General features: G+C 40.2%; 2 protein-coding genes and 1 pseudogene across 2 annotated transcripts; all 3 read left to right on the forward strand.

The window, feature by feature from the left end:
• Positions 1-3,197: 3,197 nt before the first annotated feature.
• LOC113191312 (olfactory receptor 52H1) lies at positions 3,198-4,145 on the forward strand. The gene has a single exon (XM_026401005.2). The coding sequence runs from the start codon at positions 3,198-3,200 to the stop codon at positions 4,143-4,145; it is 948 nt and encodes a 315-aa protein (XP_026256790.1).
• Positions 4,146-16,703: 12,558 nt separating this feature from the next.
• On the forward strand, positions 16,704-17,720 carry LOC113191240 (olfactory receptor 52D1-like). The gene has a single exon (XM_026400916.2). It carries the CDS (start codon positions 16,704-16,706, stop codon positions 17,718-17,720), a length of 1,017 nt encoding a protein of 338 aa, XP_026256701.2.
• Positions 17,721-19,120: 1,400 nt separating this feature from the next.
• Positions 19,121-19,533, forward strand: LOC144254645 (small nuclear ribonucleoprotein Sm D1 pseudogene; annotated as a pseudogene).
• Positions 19,534-20,216: the final 683 nt, after the last annotated feature.

Genomic DNA, 20,216 nt, shown 5'->3' on the forward strand with positions numbered 1-20,216 from the left:
TGAGTGTGCTAGTTAGAATGTTTGTGTGCTCAGTAGATGAAGATAAATAAAGGTAGAAGAAATAGCAAATAACTACTCTTGTTAGTTTTCATGCATTGTTTCTATTCTCTTTTTCATGTGTTCTCACTGCTCATGACAACACTACCAATGTGAAATATAATCTAATAAGGGGAAGTGAACTTGTTGCATGTTTACTATGTTCCAGGCACTGCACTAAAGACTATTTTCTTGTGTGTCTCTTTTTGTCATAATAATAACTTCCCAAAGTAGATATATTAGTTTCTTTTAAAAAGCAAGGAACACAGGGATATTGTGCTTCAAACAACTTGCTAAATTCACATAGCTAGTATGTTGTGGAATAAGATTAAAATAAATTGTACAACACAGCTGGCTCCAGAGCACATACTCTGCACCAATATTTTACCAGGACATTGTGGGCACCCACATGTGTGTCTCTCATAGTACTCTAATCCCCCCCCAATAAAGCTAACACCAATTCCTTTATATTATCAAATCCATAGTTCACATCTAAATTTTCTTTCTTTTTAAGTTCCACATATAAGAGAGATCATGCAGTATTGGTCTTTTTGTGCTCCTCTTATTTAGTTTAGCATAATGTTACCCAGTTTCATCCATGTTGTTACAAATGATAGAATTTGTTCATTCAGGAAAAATGAGCTTTTGTGATCTGTTGAGAGAATGGTCACTATAATAAACACTAGTGCATTGGGTATTTCAAAGTAGCTGATATAATAGATTCAAAATTTTTCAGCACAATAAAAAATGTGAGTATGTGAGGTGATAGATTTGTTTATTAGTCTAACAATCATTTTACATTGTAAGCACATATAAACATATTTCCCCATTAAATATACATGTAATTATTAATTTTCAATTAAAAATGAAACAATTTATCTATTATTAATTACATTCTATACCTAGTTTATTTAAAGAATCCAATCAAGAATCACATTGCATTTGGTTGTTTACTTTTTTACATTATTTGTCAGAAATGTGCTTTTCCCATCTGACTCCTCTGACCTGTTAATGGCATTGACTTGTTGGAAAAACAACAAAACCCAGCAAACTGTCTTTTGGATTGCTGCATACTGTGGATTTGTCTGATTGTAGAATGACAAGCCTGGTAATTAACTTTCTATCTGTGTGTCCATGTGTGCTAGTGAATGCTTTTATGAAAATCTCTTATATTTGAGTTGATGAAAATATAAAAACTAGAGAAGACCTTTTCAGAGTATGTATGCCTAAGGGATGACCTTAGACAATCTTGGACAGCTGTGATTCGAGGCATATGTTTGAATGCTGATGTCATGTGTTGTTCAAGCATGTGAGTAATATGAAAAGTGGGATTTCAGCATTAAGACTGAACAATCTAGGCAAGTATGTAGTGTAAATAGGTGAACTCTGGCCCCTGGAGATGGGAGTCACAATGAAGTTGACTCAATAAGAGAGATAAAGGCAAGTAATCAGAGATCAGGGATCCCCAGCAGATGGGGGCTGGACTACGACCCACACTCCAAACTCTGAATTCTGTTCTCATAACCTAGAATTTAGGAATTGTGAAGATACTGTAGAGAAGGTCTGGGTTGCTTTAAGAAAGATGCTTTTACTTACATATGAGGAATGATCAGAAATGGAGAAAGAGATAGAGAGAAAGAGAGAGAAAGGGAGAGAGAGAGGGAGAGAATATTCCATTTCTTCTTTGTCTAAAGCAGAAGAGTGGGTAATCTAAGCCTTGGTCTGGGGTATAGAAGGAGGTAAAAAGTGGAGAGAGGGATAAGCTGAACCTAAGTTTTGGCCTTGCCAGGTTAGGAACATGAAGCACACAACTGTCACAGCCTCTTAGTGCTGATCTTAGTGCTGATCCTGGGAGTCCCTGGCACTGTTGCATGCTTGATGATCTTTAGAGTATAAGTAGACTTTCCAGGTAAAGGCAAAGGGCAGGGGAGGCATTATTAGAGAAGGAAGAAGATATAGAACCTAATCTTTAAAAAATAATTTCAAGGATTGGGGATATTTCTTGGTTGGTAGAGTGATTGCCTTGAATGCACAAGGCCCTGGGTTTGATCCCCAGCACCATAAATAATAATAATAATTAATAATTCCAGAGGAATGTTCTCTGGGATTTACAAAGCAGAGCAGGTGGCAGTGCAAAAATCCATGAAATAATTTGTTTTGTGTCTCTTTGGTGTGTGTGTGTGTGTGTGTGTGTGTGTGTAAGTGGAGTTCATAACTGAAAGAGTAAGTGTGGGTGAATGTATGATGACAAAATATATGAGATCGTGTGAGTATGGTTTGGGGTATGCCTGAGAATGTGAGTGTTGAGTGTCTGTGTGTGATTGAGAGAGCATGTGTCTTTGGGCTATAAGTCTCATACAGAATTAGTGTTCACAATGAAACAATCCTTCTTATGACTGATGGTGTTACTAAATCCAAGGTCTTGTGCAGTGTACAGTGTGTCGGTAAATCTTTTTTTTCCTTTTCTCCTCCTCCTCTTCTTCTGCCTTCTTTATTTTTTGTTTTGTTTTGTATAGAAAAGGCTCCTGAGCTTCAGCTATAAGAGAGACTTTTCCAACTTAAATGTGAGTCACACATGTTAACCAACATAGTGTCAGAATGCAGCTAGTGTTTACAGAACTGAATTTGATTACTGCTTGGCAATAAAGGGAGTTAACCTCACAAATCTAAGAACTACAGTCATCAGGTAGCAAGTAGTTGTTTAAGGGCAGAGATCATTATGCTACAATGACATAGCAAGAAGACCTTAACCAATGGTGCCCATAAAGTGACACAGACTGCAATCTACTAGCCCCCAAAATCCTATGTCCTCTAACTTGTTAACTGGTATCCAAGACAGTATGTAATGAAAAGAGTATAACAAGTCTGGAGGGCTTTTTGGAAAAAATTATGCAAACTTAGGTGCTGAAAAGAAGGGATAGTCTCTTTAGAAAGAATAAACATACATCTTCAATTGTCTGGGACAATCCTGGTTTATGCATGTTGCTGCCGTCATTATTAATGTTAACCTTTTTTCACTTCAGAGAGGTTCCTTTGCATGATAGATTACATGGTCACTCTAATTTCAGGAGTCAATAATGATTGTTTGGAAGTAAGAGTGACTAACTCTCCTTTATCATCCCCTGGCCTCAGGACTGAGATTTGTGCCATCCTCGTCTGCCATGATCATTTTCAACTTGAGCAGTTATAACCCAGGACCCTTCATTTTGGTGGGGATCCCAGGCCTGGAGCAATTCCATGTGTGGATTGGGATTCCCTTCTCTATAATCTACATTGTAGCTGTAATGGGAAACTGCATCCTTCTCTATCTCATCACTGTGGAACGCAGCCTTCATGAACCCATGTTCTTCTTTCTCTCCATGCTGGCCATGACTGATCTTATCCTGTCCACAGCAGGTGTGCCCAAAACACTCAGCATCTTTTGGCTGGGAGCTCGAGAAATCACATTTCCAGGGTGCCTGACACAGATGTTCTTCCTCCACTATAGCTTTGTCCTGGATTCAGCTATCCTGATGGCCATGGCATTTGATCGTTATGTGGCCATCTGTTCCCCTTTGAGATACACCACTATCTTGACTCCCAAGACCATCATCAAGATTGTTGTGGGCATCTCCTTTCGGAGCTTCTGCATCATCCTGCCAGATGTATTCTTGTTGACACGCCTACCTTTCTGCAGGACACGTGTCATACCCCACACATACTGTGAGCACATAGGTGTTGCCCGGCTTGCCTGTGCTGATATCTCCATCAACATCTGGTATGGCTTTTGTGTTCCCATCATGACCGTCATCTCAGATGTGATCCTAATTGCTGTCTCCTACTCCCTGATCCTCTGTGCTGTTTTTCGTCTCCCCTCCCAAGATGCACGCCAGAAGGCCCTTGGCACCTGTGGGTCCCATGTCTGTGTCATCCTTATGTTCTATACACCTGCCTTTTTCTCCATCCTTGCTCATCGTTTTGGACACAATGTTTCTCTCACATTTCACATCATGTTTGCCAACCTCTACATTGTTGTCCCACCTGCACTCAACCCCATTGTCTATGGAGTGAAGACCAAGCAGATCAGAGATAAGGTCATACATCTGTTTTCCACTAAAAGCACAGAATGATTTTGCACCAGGCAGTGAAACATCACCTTTGCCAGGATAAGTGAATACTGTATATAAATGTAGTAAGAATAAAAAGCAAATGCTATTTAAAATCAGGACTGCTTGTAGCTGTTTTGTATACCATGACACATGTGAGAACGTCCTATGCATTAAAAAAAAAAAAAAAAAACTTTGATGACCTAATTACCTAGGTAACAGAATTGTACAGGACATGATCAGGAAGGAGGTGAAAACAGAGTTGAGTTACTGTAAATGAAAAAGGCAATAAAAAATTGGAAATTGAGATTTGCAGTGATAATGATTGAGAAATGTGTTAAAGCAGACACTGAAGAAGACAAAAAGCAGAAAGTTCTCATTTAGGAGATTCGAAGAAGGATACTTAGGACATTTATGATAATATTTTAACTATTGTGTATTTTGTGCTTCACTGTAATACCCTTTTAATCTCACTCCACCACCCTCCCCATAAAGCCCTTCAGATGGAGTCTCTATTAATGAGTTCTATCAGTAGCGCTGTCAAGGGAATGAGGCAAATAGCATACATAGGAATGCCAGGGCCCTGGAGGTGGTGTTGGCAGAGGAGAGGAGCTTCCAGGTGCGAAGGCACATTGAAAAAGTGAATTGTAGGGGCTGGGGATGTGGCTCAAGCGGTAGTGCGCTCGCCTGGCATGTGTGCGGCCCGGGTTCGATCCTCAGCACCACATACCAACAAAGATGTTGTGTCCGCCGAGAACTAAAATAAATAAATAAATAAATAAATAAATAAAAAGAAAAAGTGAATTGTAGAACTAGCTTCAGGAGAGCACAGACTCTAAAAATAGTTAGAGATCTGAAGAAAGGGTTGGACTTCCCCAGTCCATAGACCTTAACCCAGTTCTATACACTAAAGGAAAAATTCAACCTTACTGTTTGAAGGGTTTTGTAGAGATTTATTTTATAGCCTGTGGGTGAAAGAAAAAATCAACTATGAGAGGCAGTTTAATTTTGAGGAGGGAGAATGATGAAGGGAACAGAACCATACAGTAATATTTTTAGTAAGCTGCATTCAAATTCCTCAGAAATTAAAGTTTAGAAAATGCTATTTGTTGTGATCAAAAGGGATCTGAGGAGCATATTCACAGACCATTAGGCAATGTAGAGTTGACTGATCCCTCCCCTAAGGATCTGAGCTCTGAGAGGTTGCTCTAGGGCATCTTGAGGCTTATGGGTATGGGGAGGTGTTTCTTATCTTCTTTCTCTACACCACAGAAGAAGATCCTCCATTATCTAGTTTTTAGATTATCTGCCATCATCGAGTGCTTAGTTAAGAATCTATTTGAAAAATAGGATTTTTGCAATGAATCTTGTTTTGAAAATCATCTATTTTGTTAGGAAATATTTGTCAGTGCCTACTTTGGTCTAGCTATTACTCTAAGCATATAGGATTTGGAGGGGTGACAATGCAAAGGATGCTCTGCTTTGCTTCCACGGAACTTATATTCTAGGGACAGTGACAACTAAGCAAGAAAACAAAATTAAAAAAAAATCATTGCTTTAAAATAATGACATAAAAATGTAAAGTAAAGCTGAACATGGGCAAGGAGAACAATGGTAGAGAAGAGAGCAAATACAGTCACTCTGGACTGGAAATGGCTTGACATGAATTGAGGACATAAACAAGGTCGTAGCCCAGTGAGCTTGGGGAGGGTCCAGGAGAGGAGTGAGGAAGAAGAACAGGACTAGACCTGGTGGAACTGGCATTATCCAAACCTTGTTATCATAAGAGAACACCTAGGCACACCGAGACTTTTCCAAGGCGCACAGCAAGAAAGTTATTAATGTAAAACTAGGATAAATTCTTCTATCTCCTCCTTTGGTGATAATCCCAATGAATATCCATAAGCCTCATGCTTATGGAAATAGACTTCAAAGGAAAGAAAAAAATCTACAAATATCACAACCTGTTTTTTTTTTTTAATTGTTGCTTTTAGTTGTAGTTGGACACAATGCCTTTATTTTATTTATTTATTTTGATGTGGTGGTGAGGACAGAACCCACTTGCCCTAGTCAGGCGTTCTACCACTAAACCACAACCCCAGCCCCCCACATGTTGTTGTCATAAAGTGTAGTTATCTTTTTAAAATTCAGTTTTTGAAGTTATTTTTAATTTTAATTGTGAAATAATTGTGTGTACATGTATATATATGTGTATATATATAATAAAATAAAATATTGTATTATTATGCATGCATGCATTGTGGAATGATTAAATCAGGTTTCACATGCTTATCTTTTCTTTGTGATAGGAACATTTAAAATCTATTCTTTCAGCAGTTATGAAGTATACAATAGCTTATTATTAACCATAGTCACCATGCTGTGTGATAAATCACCAGAACTTATTTCTCCCGTGGAACTAAAACTTTGTAGCCTTTGTGTAACATCTCCTCTTTCCCTGCCACTTGCTGCTCCAGCCTCTGGTAACCACCATTCCACTCTACTTCTATGTGATCTCTGGCTATCCTAAATTAGGCCACATCGGACTGTGCGAGGATTCTTTGCCAGCTTGCTAAAAATGTTCACAGTTACTAGAATATTTTCTAGTGTTCTCTTATTCTTTTCTGGTAATTTCCACCTTGCTGAGAACATGGATTAGCTAAGAGCTGCTTTTTCTTTAAAGCTTATATAAATAATAGATTCTGATCTGAGATAATTTGAAAGTACACACTCTATTCATCTCAGGAAGATCTCAAACACAAGATTATTCATCAACATGCATGAATAATGGATGAAAGAACAATGGACTAAAATCAAACCAAATCAAAACAAAGAAACCATTGCCCATACTAGCTTTATTTCCTCCTCCCATTTTTTTAAGTCTTGCCCAATTGTTTTCTATCATTTTCCTACTCTTCTTCCCAGGACCCGGGTTTGATCCTCACGCATGCCAGGCAAGCGCGCTACCACTTGAGCATCCCCAGCCCATATATATTTTAATTTGTGTTTTTTCATGGTACTGGGGATGGAAACTAAGGCCTTGTGCATGCTAGCCAAATCACTGAGCCATGCCCTCAGCCCTTGGTTCTTAGTTTTAATATTTCATTTTCTTAATAATTTTAGTGTTTGCTTTGTATCTCCAGGTTCACTAGAAAATGGAAAACGTAGATGATTGTATTTTTCAAATTATAAAATGTTTTTCTAATATTAGCTGCTATGTCATTATCTATAATAATTACTACTCCACTTTTACCTTAATTCCACCATGTTTAAAACTAAACATATCTTTTTTTTTTTTTTTTATTTAAAATCCTTCTCCTCTTTACTGTTCATGGGAGGAGAAAGCTGATAGGCCTATCCTCTTCCTACTGCTCCAAGTTCAGACTCATGGTTACTTGTAATGGCTTTTCTGTGGAGGTTGGTTGCTGATCTCCTGGTCATCATCAGATCACAAATGAAATCACAATAAGTGAAATGAGAATAATTATACAAGCACCACCAGGTAACTTTCCTATACACAAATTGTTTAATCCTATATGCATTTTCTTTGTGGAAATTTTTCTTATAGTAGAGACTATATCAACGGGGAATTTTGACTTATTTTATCTTCCTATGCTCATAACTTTGTATAGTTTCCTACAAATAATGGGGATCAGCAAATGTGTCCCTCCCACTCTTTATTCCAGATTTTCTACATTAACCACATTTTGGGTCTTTGTTATTTCATTTTTGTCACCTTTGGGATTTTATTTCTACTCATCTTGTTACCATGTCCCATTGTCCTAGCTTAAACCAGATACTTCCAATTTATACCTAGACCAAATATTGCCTATATGCTCTATGTCCTAATCAATGACAACTAGATGTAGTTTCTGTGTTCAGAAGAATGATTTGGCTTATTGTAAATGAGTAATAGAAAAGATTTACAGTGTTTACCTTATAATAAAGGAGGCAGTTGATGATTTTTATGTCTTGTGTCTACATTTTGAACCTAGATTATTAGAATAAATCTACAGATAATTTCTCTGTCATAATTTCAGTCCAACAATATTCATAAAGTATTTATTTATTGCATGAAAGAAACTATGTACAAGCTGAGTAGATAAATGGAGCCAGTGCACATACTCCTTATAGCTAAGAGGCTTTATAGCTTAGTGAGATGAGTAAACAGCATCTGCTGATAACCTGCCTAGGTAATATCACTTTTCATATTGCAATGATTGGAGATTGGATGTTAGGGAAGCAAAAAGGAAGTGTACTCTATTTCTTGGAGTCAAGGGATCCTTTCTGGAAGATCCCATTTCTATGATGCATCTTGAAGAATACAAAGAAGTTGAGCCTCAAAATAAAGCAAATGGGACCTGACAGCCAGAAGGAATTACCTGAGCTCTGGTGGAAAGCCATGTACTTTCGAGATCTGCCCATCATGGGTAATGGAAGCATTGTCCCTATCAATAATGGCATTGCTTGAGGGGTTGAGCCGTCAGAAATGTGGTGCTCATAAGCAAAGTTCTTAGTGAATATTGGCAACTGAGCAGAAGATCAGCAGAAGGGGTTTGTAAAACATCTTGCAGTTTAATGGCATCATTGGTATATGAAGGTTAATGATTAAACTCTCATCTTTTTTTGTTCTCTCTTTCAATTAGTTTGTTCATATGTTTTGTTTGGTTAGATTTTGCTTTGCTATTATTAAGAATTGGGATCCTGTCTCACAAAGATCTATGGATAGTGATGAAAGAAATGATTTTTAAAAAATTCTATCATTTTGAGGACTTTTAAGAAATATTTTATCCAAAAAGAGTCAAGAAATTCCATATTTTCATTATTTACCCTCAATGTTTCTTAGTGGCCAGTTCCAACAATTTATTCTGTATATTTTTAGTTAACTTTAATTGACTTTAATGAAATAGATAGATTCCAAATTCTTAAATTTCCTGTTTTTTTCTTTTTGATGAAAAATAAAAACAAAACATTCTACTAAATTGGTAGGTTGTTCAGTGATAACTTTTTTTGCAGATATGTAATATATAACATATTAGTTATTTTATTGAAAATTAATAGAGTATTTTTGTCAATCTAATAAGCAAGATGCAAGCTCATTTGGCACATTACCTAAATATTGATATATGTGGTACTCCATCAAAAGATGCATGTAGGCTTTTAATATGGGGTTTTCACTGTTTTACTCATCAATTTTTGTTTAACTATTGTTATTTTATAAAAATATGTCAGATTATTCTGTAGAACTTCTTATATTTCAAACTTCTAACTTCTGTATTTTCCTCTAAAACAATCCTGTTGAACATGTTATATGACAGTATAAAAAAATTAAGAATCTCAAAAGTAGCCAAATAATAAAATCCAGCTATCCAAGTTACATTCTTAAAATTTGGGGCCAGTTTTCTTATTTCTTACAAACACTAAAAATTCAGTTCACAGGTTTAACTTCTCAGTAGTAATCTTCCCTTCAACAACCAACATTCCTTATCAGATACTTTTTTTTTTATAATCAGTTTCCATGTTATTACACAATAAAGGGAATAATCTTGAAATTAACACATAAAGCTTTATATGATTCCCCACTTTGGTTATAGCATTAAATACATTATTAAGTTTCGTTGACTTATTTTTTTATATTAAAGTTTTTTATTACATTCTGGTGCAAATTCTTCAATTTTGCTAGTTAACCAGTGAAGAATATTTACCTGTGCCTATCATTGTTCCATCAGAACAAATAACCCTATCAAACTTAAATATTACATTTGTTGACAGTGCATAATTCCTAATTTTTTCCTAATTTTACATATGGCTTGGCAAGTGAGTTGAAAAACTAACTTCTTTTTTTTTTTTGGTACCAGGAATTGAGCCCAGAGGTGCTTAACCACTGAGTCACATCCCCAGCCCCTTTTGATTTAGAGAGAGGATCTCACTGAGTTGCTTAGGGCCCTGCTAAGTTGCTGAGACTGGCTTTGAACTCGAAATCCTCCTGCCTCAGGAGGATTATTAGTGTCTCTTTCATTAGTGTCTTGTTCAAATCACATATGTAATAAAATAATAATTATATTAACAGTATTAACAAATCGCAATGAAAAATGCTTTATGGACTTTATTCGTTCTGTGAGTTTGACTTCCATAGCATGAACTAATTCCTAGATATGTGAAAAAAAGTTATATTGTCATTAGAAGAAAGGCAGCCTAGAAGTAACAACAAGAAGTTGTGCAGTTCTCCCCTGCCTGTTTCTTTTCCTCTGGAAGATGTTTTCCACAGTGTTATTTCTAGCAGTAAAACTAGAGGACATTGGCTGAATACATTGTCACATTCACACAGTGAAATAATATTGGCCACTGAAGCTATATTATAGAAAATATTTATTGATTATGTTATTAAATAAAATTCTTAGCAGTTATAGATATCCACTCCTCCCACTCCCGAAAAAAAAAAAAGTTGCTCAGGCTGGATTCTTCATTGAGGACCTCAGGACTAAATCAATAGATATACATAATGGGCTTGCTGCTTATAATCCCTGGGATCTACCGGAATAATTACTTCCCTAGATTATAATGTGTACACACACACACACACACACACACACACACACACACACACTTCACAAGGATAAGGCCCAACAGGAGAGGGGATTATTGTGCCATTCTGGAATATCAAAACACATGGCCATAATTACATAAGAATATTTACTGTGGCACACCTCTGTAATCCTAGCTTCTTGGGAAGCCAAGTCAAGAGGATCATAAATTTGAGGTCAGCCTCAGCAACTTAGCAAGACCATGCCTCAAAATAAAAAATAAAAATGACTGGGGATGTAGCTCAGTGGTAAAGTGCCCCTGGGTTCAATCTCCAGTACCAAAAAAAGAACAGTTTTATTGTTGATAAATTGTGAATTTCTTCTGTGAGTGTATGTGAAAACAGAATTTCATTTAAGCTAGGGACTAAAAACAAATATATACTGTGGGTTACACATTTTAAAAGCTATTAAGGTGCTCTAAATGGGAGGGTTGGGAGGTACTGTGTAACTAATGTGTCTATTATTAAGGTACAGAAGTTTTTCTGTGTGGCTGCAGCAGGCACATTGGATAGGCAGCATATCTTTAAGCTGACTCTTCCCAAATTACATGTAATGTTGTGTTAATTCTCCTGCTAATTCTCAGGCACTGGTACTTCTGAACATCTGTGTTGGACTCAGTGTGGAATAAATCAGGTAGAGTCTGGGGGGTACCTTTTCAGGAGTCTCAAACCGTATCTAGGGTAACTATATCAAGGCACTCTTTTGGGTGCATGGTATATTAATTTTTACAACTACTTTTTTTTTTTCAAACTTGCAATTTTTTATTTGTTATTTTTAGTTATACATGCCAATAAAATATATTTTGGTAGATTATACATTCATAGACTGTAACTTATTCTATTTAGGATTCCTATCTTGTGGTTGTACATGATGTGGAGTTACCCTGATTGTGTATTCAAATATAAGGCCAAGAAAGTTATGAAAGATTAATTCTACTGTCTTTCCTATTCCCCTCTCCTTTCCCTTTCCTTCATTTTCTTTTGTCTAACCCAATGGTTTTATTCCCTTCCCCAACCTCCCTTGTTTTGGTTTACAACTACTTTTTTGGGAAGATAAACTAATCTTCATTGTACAGAGAAAAACTAAGCTCCCAAGGATTAAGAATACCTAAGGCTACATAGTAGTGAATCTTTATTCAAAAGGCTTGCCTCTTTTCACCAAGGGTCTTTGACTTCTTATAGGGTTAAGAGGTGGAAACAATATTAAAGAATGGTAGCTGTCAGTTTTCAGATGGTAACTGGGTTTGTCATTTGGTGTAGAGCAAAGCCAGTCTCTGTCTGCATTTGCTGCTACAACATCCAGTGGTTCTGCAGAGACCTCCCTGTCTGGTCTCTACCTTTCTCCAGGCCCTGAGCATGCCAGGCACATAAAGCTGGGCCTCAGGAAAGCCCACAGAGATAATTTTGGATTTCTGCTCAGTCCTCCTTAACAGTTCAGCTGAGACTAGTTAGGTTCTTAGTCCAGTAGGTGCTCAGTCCTTGTAGGGGTTCAGGTCCATGATCCTTAAGGTACTCACAAAAGAAGCCCATAAATTCCATTTTTTCACACCTGCTTTCTCCCAAGCTTGCCACAGGAGCTACTTTGGAGTCTCCTAGGTCCCAGGTGTACAACTAGCTCAATGTTTAAGCTCGAGGAGCAAGGTCTGGAGAAGGATTGGTTGCAGAGAGACAGCATGCTCACTCCTCATCTTTAATCCCACCTCTACAGCATAGAAGTGGGACATCCTTGGGCTGGGGATGTGGCTCAAGCGGTAGCGCGCACACCTGGCATGCGTGCGGCCCGGGTTCGATCCTCAGCACCACATACAAACAAAGATGTTGTGTCCGCCAAAAACTAAAAATAAATATTAAAAAAAAAAGATGTAAAAAAAAAAAAAGAAGTGGGACATCCTTGTCACATTGGTAGTAGTAATTCCTTCACAAACATCAGTCACACCCCAGACACAGTTTGGGGACTCCTGAAAAAGTGTCTCCTAACCCCTACCTGGGTTTACTCCACACTGAGCCCAACACAGGTGGTCAAAAATGCCAGTACTGGTTGGGCGCGGTGGCGCATCCCAATGGCTCCGGAGGCCAAGACAGGAGGATTGTGAGTTCAAAGCCAGGCTCAGCAACAGTGAGGTGCTAAGCAACTCTGTGAGACGCTGTCTCTAAGTAAAATACAAAACAGGGCTGGGAGTGGGGCTCAGTGGTTGAGTGCACCCGAGTTCAATCCCCAGTACTAAAAAAAGCAAAAAACAAACCAAATAAGTGCCAGTACTGGAGAAGATGCTCTCTTTGAATTGATAAAATGAGTTGTTCATACTTTTTTTCAAGGAACAACTAAAGCAGAGAACATTGAATAAAATTCCACTATTGGGTCGCCTTGAACACTCTCCTCAGCCTGTCTGAGCTCAGGTTTACATTCACAGTGAAGAGTAGGAGATGGAAGGCTGATATGCCATTGCCTGTGAGGACTGAGGCTGAGTCACCCGGTTTCCTTTCTCTGTATCATTGTCTCAGGTTGAAGTGAGGAGGAAATGTGAGGTGTGGAGCCACCACCATATTCCCCATCTTATTTAGAAATAGTCTTATAATCAGTGTAATTCCTCAACTCTATTTGCAAAGGAAATATTTTCTTTAATGCAATCTGATTTAATCAGAATCTTTCATTTTTCCTTTAGTCCCATTTAAAAAAAAATTACATTCAAGATCATTCTACTTCCAAACAAATGTACGTCAGTACTCAACTCATATTTTTTTAAATTTAAGATATATTAAAGGTTCATTGGATTATGGGTGGATTTAGGGAATAATAAAAATCCAAATTATAACAATAACAACATTTAACATGTGTTGGGCATTTACTGTATTGCAGGCACTATTGAGTCCCATATATTGCTTTAATATGTTATTTTGTTTAATTTTTGCAATTTTCCATGTAAAGTAGATGCATTTATTATTATCCCCAGTTTAGATATGAGAAAATTTTTGCCCAGAGAATTTGGGGATTCTATCCAAAGTCACACAGCTTTTATGTGGCAGAGCTAGGATTTGAGCCTAGATAATCTGGCTTTAGATTCTACTATGGATTTTATAACTGTGCTAAAATAAGAATAAACAAGAACAAAAAAATATAGCTTCATGCTGTTTTCATCAGTACCCTACCTCTTCTGAAATCAAGGTGAGACTATGTCTTCTGACTAAATCATGGTTCCAAGTGTTTAATTGATACATCCCAAATTCATTGTATGCATTCTTTTTCTGTTCCTTCTTTTCTCCTAGTGTAACTAGCTGCATTTACTATATGTTCTTTGATGTTCTACTCTAACCTGGAGGGAATACCTTTTCCCTCAAGCCTTCTAGACAGGACTCAGTATATGAGCCACTCTGAGTAGATTGTCTCCAAGGAGAAACACTCATCCTGCGGAGGATAAACTGAAGAAAGGTAAGATAGATGGTGACCTCACTGTGTGCTCTGGCCTTGAACCCTGTGGGGAAGAGGTAACAGATGGTCAGGGACAAGTCTCAGTCTTCATGGGCTCTTAGAGGTCTGTCTACCGTCAATGCTCCAAGGACCCAGGCTGGTAAAAAGGAGTTCATGTGTGAGCAGAGTTAGAACAAAAAGACACCCTTCTAGTGGGAATGGAAACCCAGAGGCATATGGCAATTTAGTGTCTGTGTGAGTGGCACAAGCATCTGCTTCTGAAGAAGAAAGATGCTGTCACATGAGGACCCAGGCAAAGAACCTGGGAGAAGAAACAGTCCTGGACTGGAATTCAAGAAATCTTGTTCTTGGTCACAGCTCTATGTGATTCTGTCTTTTTTGTGCATGGGTTTCTTGACCCTGGGAAGAAGCACAAGATAACATAACACATCTGTAGCAACATTACCATGGTGGAGAAGATCCAAGACCCTGAGCCACAGCCCAGAGCCAGTCCTGTGCCCTGCATCTCAGGGAGAGTGGAGATGCCTCTTTACTTCTCCTGCAACATGCCCCTGTCTGAACTGTGACTTGCAGAGGATGCTGGGCTGGTAAGATCTGGACACAGTGAGCGGGTAGGAGGCAGGAGAACAGAGCAGACAGGTAGAAGATGAGGAGGATGCAGCTGTGCCTGCAGAGAACCAGATAGGGAGCATAGTGGAGGCTGGAGGGTGTGAGGAGGGTTCCCTGCTTCCCTCTCCCCACTTCCCTCAGGCTATGGGAGGAAATTTAAAGAAATGTATGCTACAGACATGGAGGAACTAGGGTAATCATCTGTGGAATTTTGCCAATGGGAAGTGTGCTAGTAGACCCACAACCTAGTTATAAGGGCTTTCTTAAGAGGCCCTTGTTTGGGTGCAGGTTGTGCTTGCCCTGTGATTTGGAAGAGGCATTCCCAGCTGCTGAGGGAGTTGATTCCTCTTTCCCTTTTAAAGACTGGGCCTGCCCTGTGGTAGGCTGGGCCATGGCAGGATATTTCCAGGGTCTAGAGAGGACAGAAGGGCCCTGTCGTGAGCAAGTCAGGGCCAGGGCCCCTGACTGGACAAAGCCTCACCCTTTGTAAGGAACCTCAGGTACCTAAACCAATATGACTCCCCCATGGGAAGTCTAGTCTGCTTGGAGGTGTCTCTGCAGGAGTCAGGGTGTGGGGATGTGGATGTGGCACAGGAAGCAGTGCTGCAGGGAGGGCTCTGAGGGGAGCTTAGTTTCTCACCCATTCTCTGCTCACCTGCCCCAGGTTCCTCAGTCTCAAGAAATTCAAAGACAAATCTGTGGTCCTCAGATAGAGCATGGAAACCCCATCTTACCTCAGATCCTTCTCCAGCCTGTTTTATTTATCCACTTAAACCCAGGTCAGTAAAGTCTGCCCTCCCTCCCACAATCACATTTTAACCTGACCGCCAATGGCACTGTCACTGTGGCATCTGATCTCTGTCCCTTCCTTTGCAGCCCAGACTTGATACTCTGTATCCTTGGTGGGCATCAAATTTTCCCAGGCTTATTTTTGTAGAACCAGAAGTATCTTCCCATGGGCAAAGAGCAGAGGAAAAGGGAGCCATGAAACTGAGTCAGAGGGTGGATGTCTATATTGGTCAAAGAAGGGATTAACTTTCATGAAGCAGGTACCTACAGCTAGAGGGAGGGGTGTCATGGGCAACTGGAAAATGTCGTGGACAGACTGGAAGGGACATAATGTTTGGGAGAGTGGTTTCCGAGCTAAAACAAACAAATAACAAACACATAAAACCTTCCAGAAATGGATCATGGGATCATGAAACAAGAGTTTTGTCTGAGCATCTGTCAGTGAATGGATTGAAAAATAGCCATAGCTTATTTCCTTCCCCCTGACTTACATGTCCCCTAGGGTGCAGGGAACACAGGTGCTGTGCTACCATTGCATGGATTAGACTTAGATAACATGAATGACTTCCCATGTGTCTAGTTTGATGTGGGGACATTTCATCCTGAAAAAAGGACTTTCATAAGATAGTCTCCCCTGTGAGGCCATGACAAAATGTTTCCAGGACTAGAGGAGCCAGTATGGCCCTGTGGTAAGCAGGGCAGGGCCAGGCCCCATGACTAGGTAAAACCTCACACTTTAGAAGGAAGCTCAGGTTCCTAAACCAATAAGACTCTCCCGTGGGAAAGTCTAGTCTGTGCTTGGATGTGCCTCATCTCTGCAGGAGTCAGGATGTGGGGATGTGAGTGAGGCAGGATGTTTAGTCAGACGAGGTTTGGCTCAAATCCTAGCTCTCTTATTTTCTACCTGTGTGACTGGGAGTATGTTAACATCTCAGAAACCAAATTCTTTCATGAATCATACAGGAAAGTTAGTGAACCCACAAAATTGTTAGGAAATCATTGTTCAGTGTATGACAAATCCCATAACAGTGCCTGATTTGGAGTTCAGAAAATGCTACAGCATCTTAACCCCTCATCCTTGCCCCTACCTCACTATAATCTCAGTAACACTGGCAATTGCCTCTCACATGCCTCATTTGTGCCCTGCAGGTACAGAGCCTGGTGAAACCAGGAAATGGAGCTGGATCCTGCCCTGCCTGCTGTCAATCAGACTGTGCTAGTCTCTGCCCCTGGACCCTTTGTCTTGCTGGGGGTGCCGGGACTGGAGGCCTTGCATGCATGGCTGTCTGTGCCTGTGTGCCTGCTGTACATGGCAGCTTTGGTAGGGAATGCCCTTCTACTGGGACTGGTGGCAGTGGACAAGGCACTCCGGGCTCCCATGTACCAACTGCTGGGGCTTCTGGCAGCTGCTGACTTGATTCTGGCCACATCCACAGTGCCCAAAGCCCTGGCTGTGCTCTGGGGTTTGTCAGGTGAGATCTCCTTTGGGGCCTGTCTAGCTCAGCTCTTTGTTGCCCATGTGGCCTTCATTGCTGAATCCTCAGTGTTGCTGGCCATGGCTGTGGACCGCTATGTGGCCATTTGCCAGCCTCTGCGCTATGGGGCCTTGCTGACCCAGCGTGTGGTAGGCATAGTGGCTATAGCTGCAGTAGCTCGCGGTGCCTGTGTCATGGTGCCCCCTGTGGTTCTGCTTCAAAGACTGCCTTACTGTGGGCAGCGGGCCCTGCCTCACACCTACTGTGAGCATATGGGTGTGGCTCGCCTGGCATGTGGTGACACACGCCCCAACATCTGGTATGGACTGGCCACCACACTGCTCTCCCCGTGCCTGGACCTAGGGCTCATAGGTGCTTCCTATGTCCTTATTCTCCGTGCTGTCTGTCGCCTGCCATCCCATGGTGCCCGCTACAAGGCCCTGGGTACCTGTGGGGCACATGCCAGTGTCATTGTTCTTTTCTACACACCTGCCCTCTTCTCTTTCCTGGCTCACCGTTTTGGCCACCACACAGTGCCTGGCCACATCCACATCCTACTTGCTAATCTCTACGTGGTGGTTCCCCCAGCTCTTAACCCTGTAGTCTATGGAGTACGGACCCAGCAGATTGCTCAGAGGCTTAGGCACTTACTTCAGCTCTTCTGGGCAGGGGCAGTGAGGAAGGTGGACCCCGAGAGGGTATCCCCACAGGAATGAAGGTGCTCTCTCAGATGGCCAAACAGTGTATCCTCAGATGGCCAAACAGTGAGTGCTACAGGACTCATCTCTGACCAAGGCGTCTCCACCTTCTGCCCCTAGGTGGCCCTTTACTTGTGCCAATCCCATTACCCCATTTTCACCTCTCAGGCACGAGTACACCGGACTAACCTCTGCAGGCTTGGCTCTACCTGCAGTCTACTCCCACTTTTTATGACTCTATTCACCTCCATAGATAGATCCCAAACGTATAGAAGAAGTCAGGCCTGAACTGTGACAAACAAGGAGGCTCAGCCTGTGGTGGAGGATCTTGCCTTTCTCCATCATTCTACCCAAACTGAGCCAGAATAGTGCGAAGCAATTCAAGTAGGGCCTTTGTACAGTGTGTGGAACTAAATGGGAATTCCATGCTTGCTGATGGAATGAAGATGAGAGGGGCTGGAGAAATGGTACAATCTGAATGAAATGGAACACAAAAAACTCACTTGATTTCTGACCTGATTGTTACCCAGGGCTCTGTATATCTGGGAAGAGAGTAGACACTACTGTGGCTATCTCCCTAAGCTGTCTCCCATCTTTGATCAGAGACTGAGGCTATTCCTGTTTTGTGCCACTGACTAGTTGTAATTGGTAATAAATGGGAAGATGACCCCGACATCTGATGTCATGCTCCATGCTCTATCTATTCTCCTACTTTTCCTTCCCACCATCTCTTCCTCCATAAGGTGCCACAGATATAGTGACACCTGCCTGGACACTGATGGACAGGTTTCCTACTCTGTACACTTTAGGTTTTCCAACCCACTGTCTGTCTTCCTGGGCTAGAAGAATTGATGGAAAATGAATCTCTGGCCTTGGGCTGGGATTCAGAGGATGAGAATCTGTAAAGCAAGATGGAAATATCTCTCACCAAGGATTCCCAAGAAGAGCCCTGAGTCTGTCTTCCTGTGGTCTTATATTCACCTAAACTTTTCAATTCTTTCCCAGAAGGGGAAGTATGGGATCCATATGCCTTTTTTTTCCTACTAATCATATGCCAGGGAGGTAATCTCAAATGATGATGTGAATAAGCAGAGGACATTTGTGCTAAGTGGCTATAATATCTGAAGTTGGGGTTACTATGAAAAGAAGAGAAGCAACAAATAGCATAGCAGAGCTATAGAAACTATATTCCCCAACAGAAAATAGGGATGAGCTAGGGGCAGTGGCCTGTAATCCTAGTGGCTCAGGAGGTGAGGCAGGAGAATTGCGAGTTCAAAACCACCCTCATCAAATTAGCAAGATCCTAAGCAACTTAGTGAGACCCTGTCTCTAAGTTAAAAAGAAAATTATATATATAAGACTGGTGAGGTGTTCTTTATGTCCGGAGCCTCCGGAGTAGGCGTTTCCGGCCATTCATAACTCTTAGTTGGTGGGTCTTCGCTTGTCTAATATTGTGGACTATCAGACCAAGGGGGTAACAGCGCCGCTAGTATGAAGCTCGTGAGATTTTTGATGAAATTGAGACATGAAACTAACTGTAACCATTGAATTGAAGAATGGAACACAGGTCCATGGAACAATTACAGGTGTAGATGTCAGCATGAATACACATCTTAAAGCTGTGAAAATGACCCTGAAGAACAGAGAACCTGTACAGCTGGAAACATTGAGTATTTGGGGAAATAACATTCGATACTTTATTCTGCCAGACAGCTTACCTCTGGATACACTACTTGTGGATGTTGAACCTAAGGTGAAATCTAAGAAAAGGGAAGCTGTTGCAGGAAGGGGCCGAGGCCGAGGAAGAGGAAGAGGGGGCCCTAGGCGATAATGTGTCTCTTGATTACTGTTTGAAAGTGATAAATGACTTTGAGATATTTTTGTACAGATTTTGTTTGTCAGTTTTTAATAAACATAAGTGTGGGACAGAGTTGTCTGTTGACTTTATCAAATTAAAATTCCAGTTGTTTCCTGTCCATTCATGAAATTAACAGTGAAAACTAGGCAATTTCATTTTTAAATGATTAGTCTTTATTTTGTTTTTGTGGTGCTAGAGAATCAATCCCAGGGCTTTACACACATTAAATAAGTGCTCTACCACTTAGCTACATCTGCAGTCCCAGTCTTTAATTTTTTTTTTTTAGTCTTTAATTTTTTTAACTAAAATTTTTTTTCACAGTGTATATACATGGAATATATATCTATATTTAACATGTATTGAATATGCCTTTTATTGTTTTACTCTGATTTTATTGTATGAAGCCTATCTATTGGTCAAATAAGTTATTCATGGCATTTAAGAAAGTCCTTATGAAATGGAGATCTAAAATTATTTTTCCTCTCCTCCGCTGATAGTCATCTAATTCAAAAGTCATTGATTTTGTTGTCATTGGTTTCTTGAGTTAAAATTCCAGCTAATGTTCCCTAGATTTGTGAGCAGTGTTGAATCTGTCAGTGTGGAATGTCAGTATCTTATATAACTCCTTTATCAAGTAGTTTTATAAGGCATCCTTG

The sequence above is a fragment of the Urocitellus parryii genome, chromosome 4 (genome assembly GCF_045843805.1).
Source record: "Urocitellus parryii isolate mUroPar1 chromosome 4, mUroPar1.hap1, whole genome shotgun sequence".
Classification (NCBI taxonomy): Eukaryota; Metazoa; Chordata; class Mammalia; order Rodentia; family Sciuridae; genus Urocitellus; species Urocitellus parryii.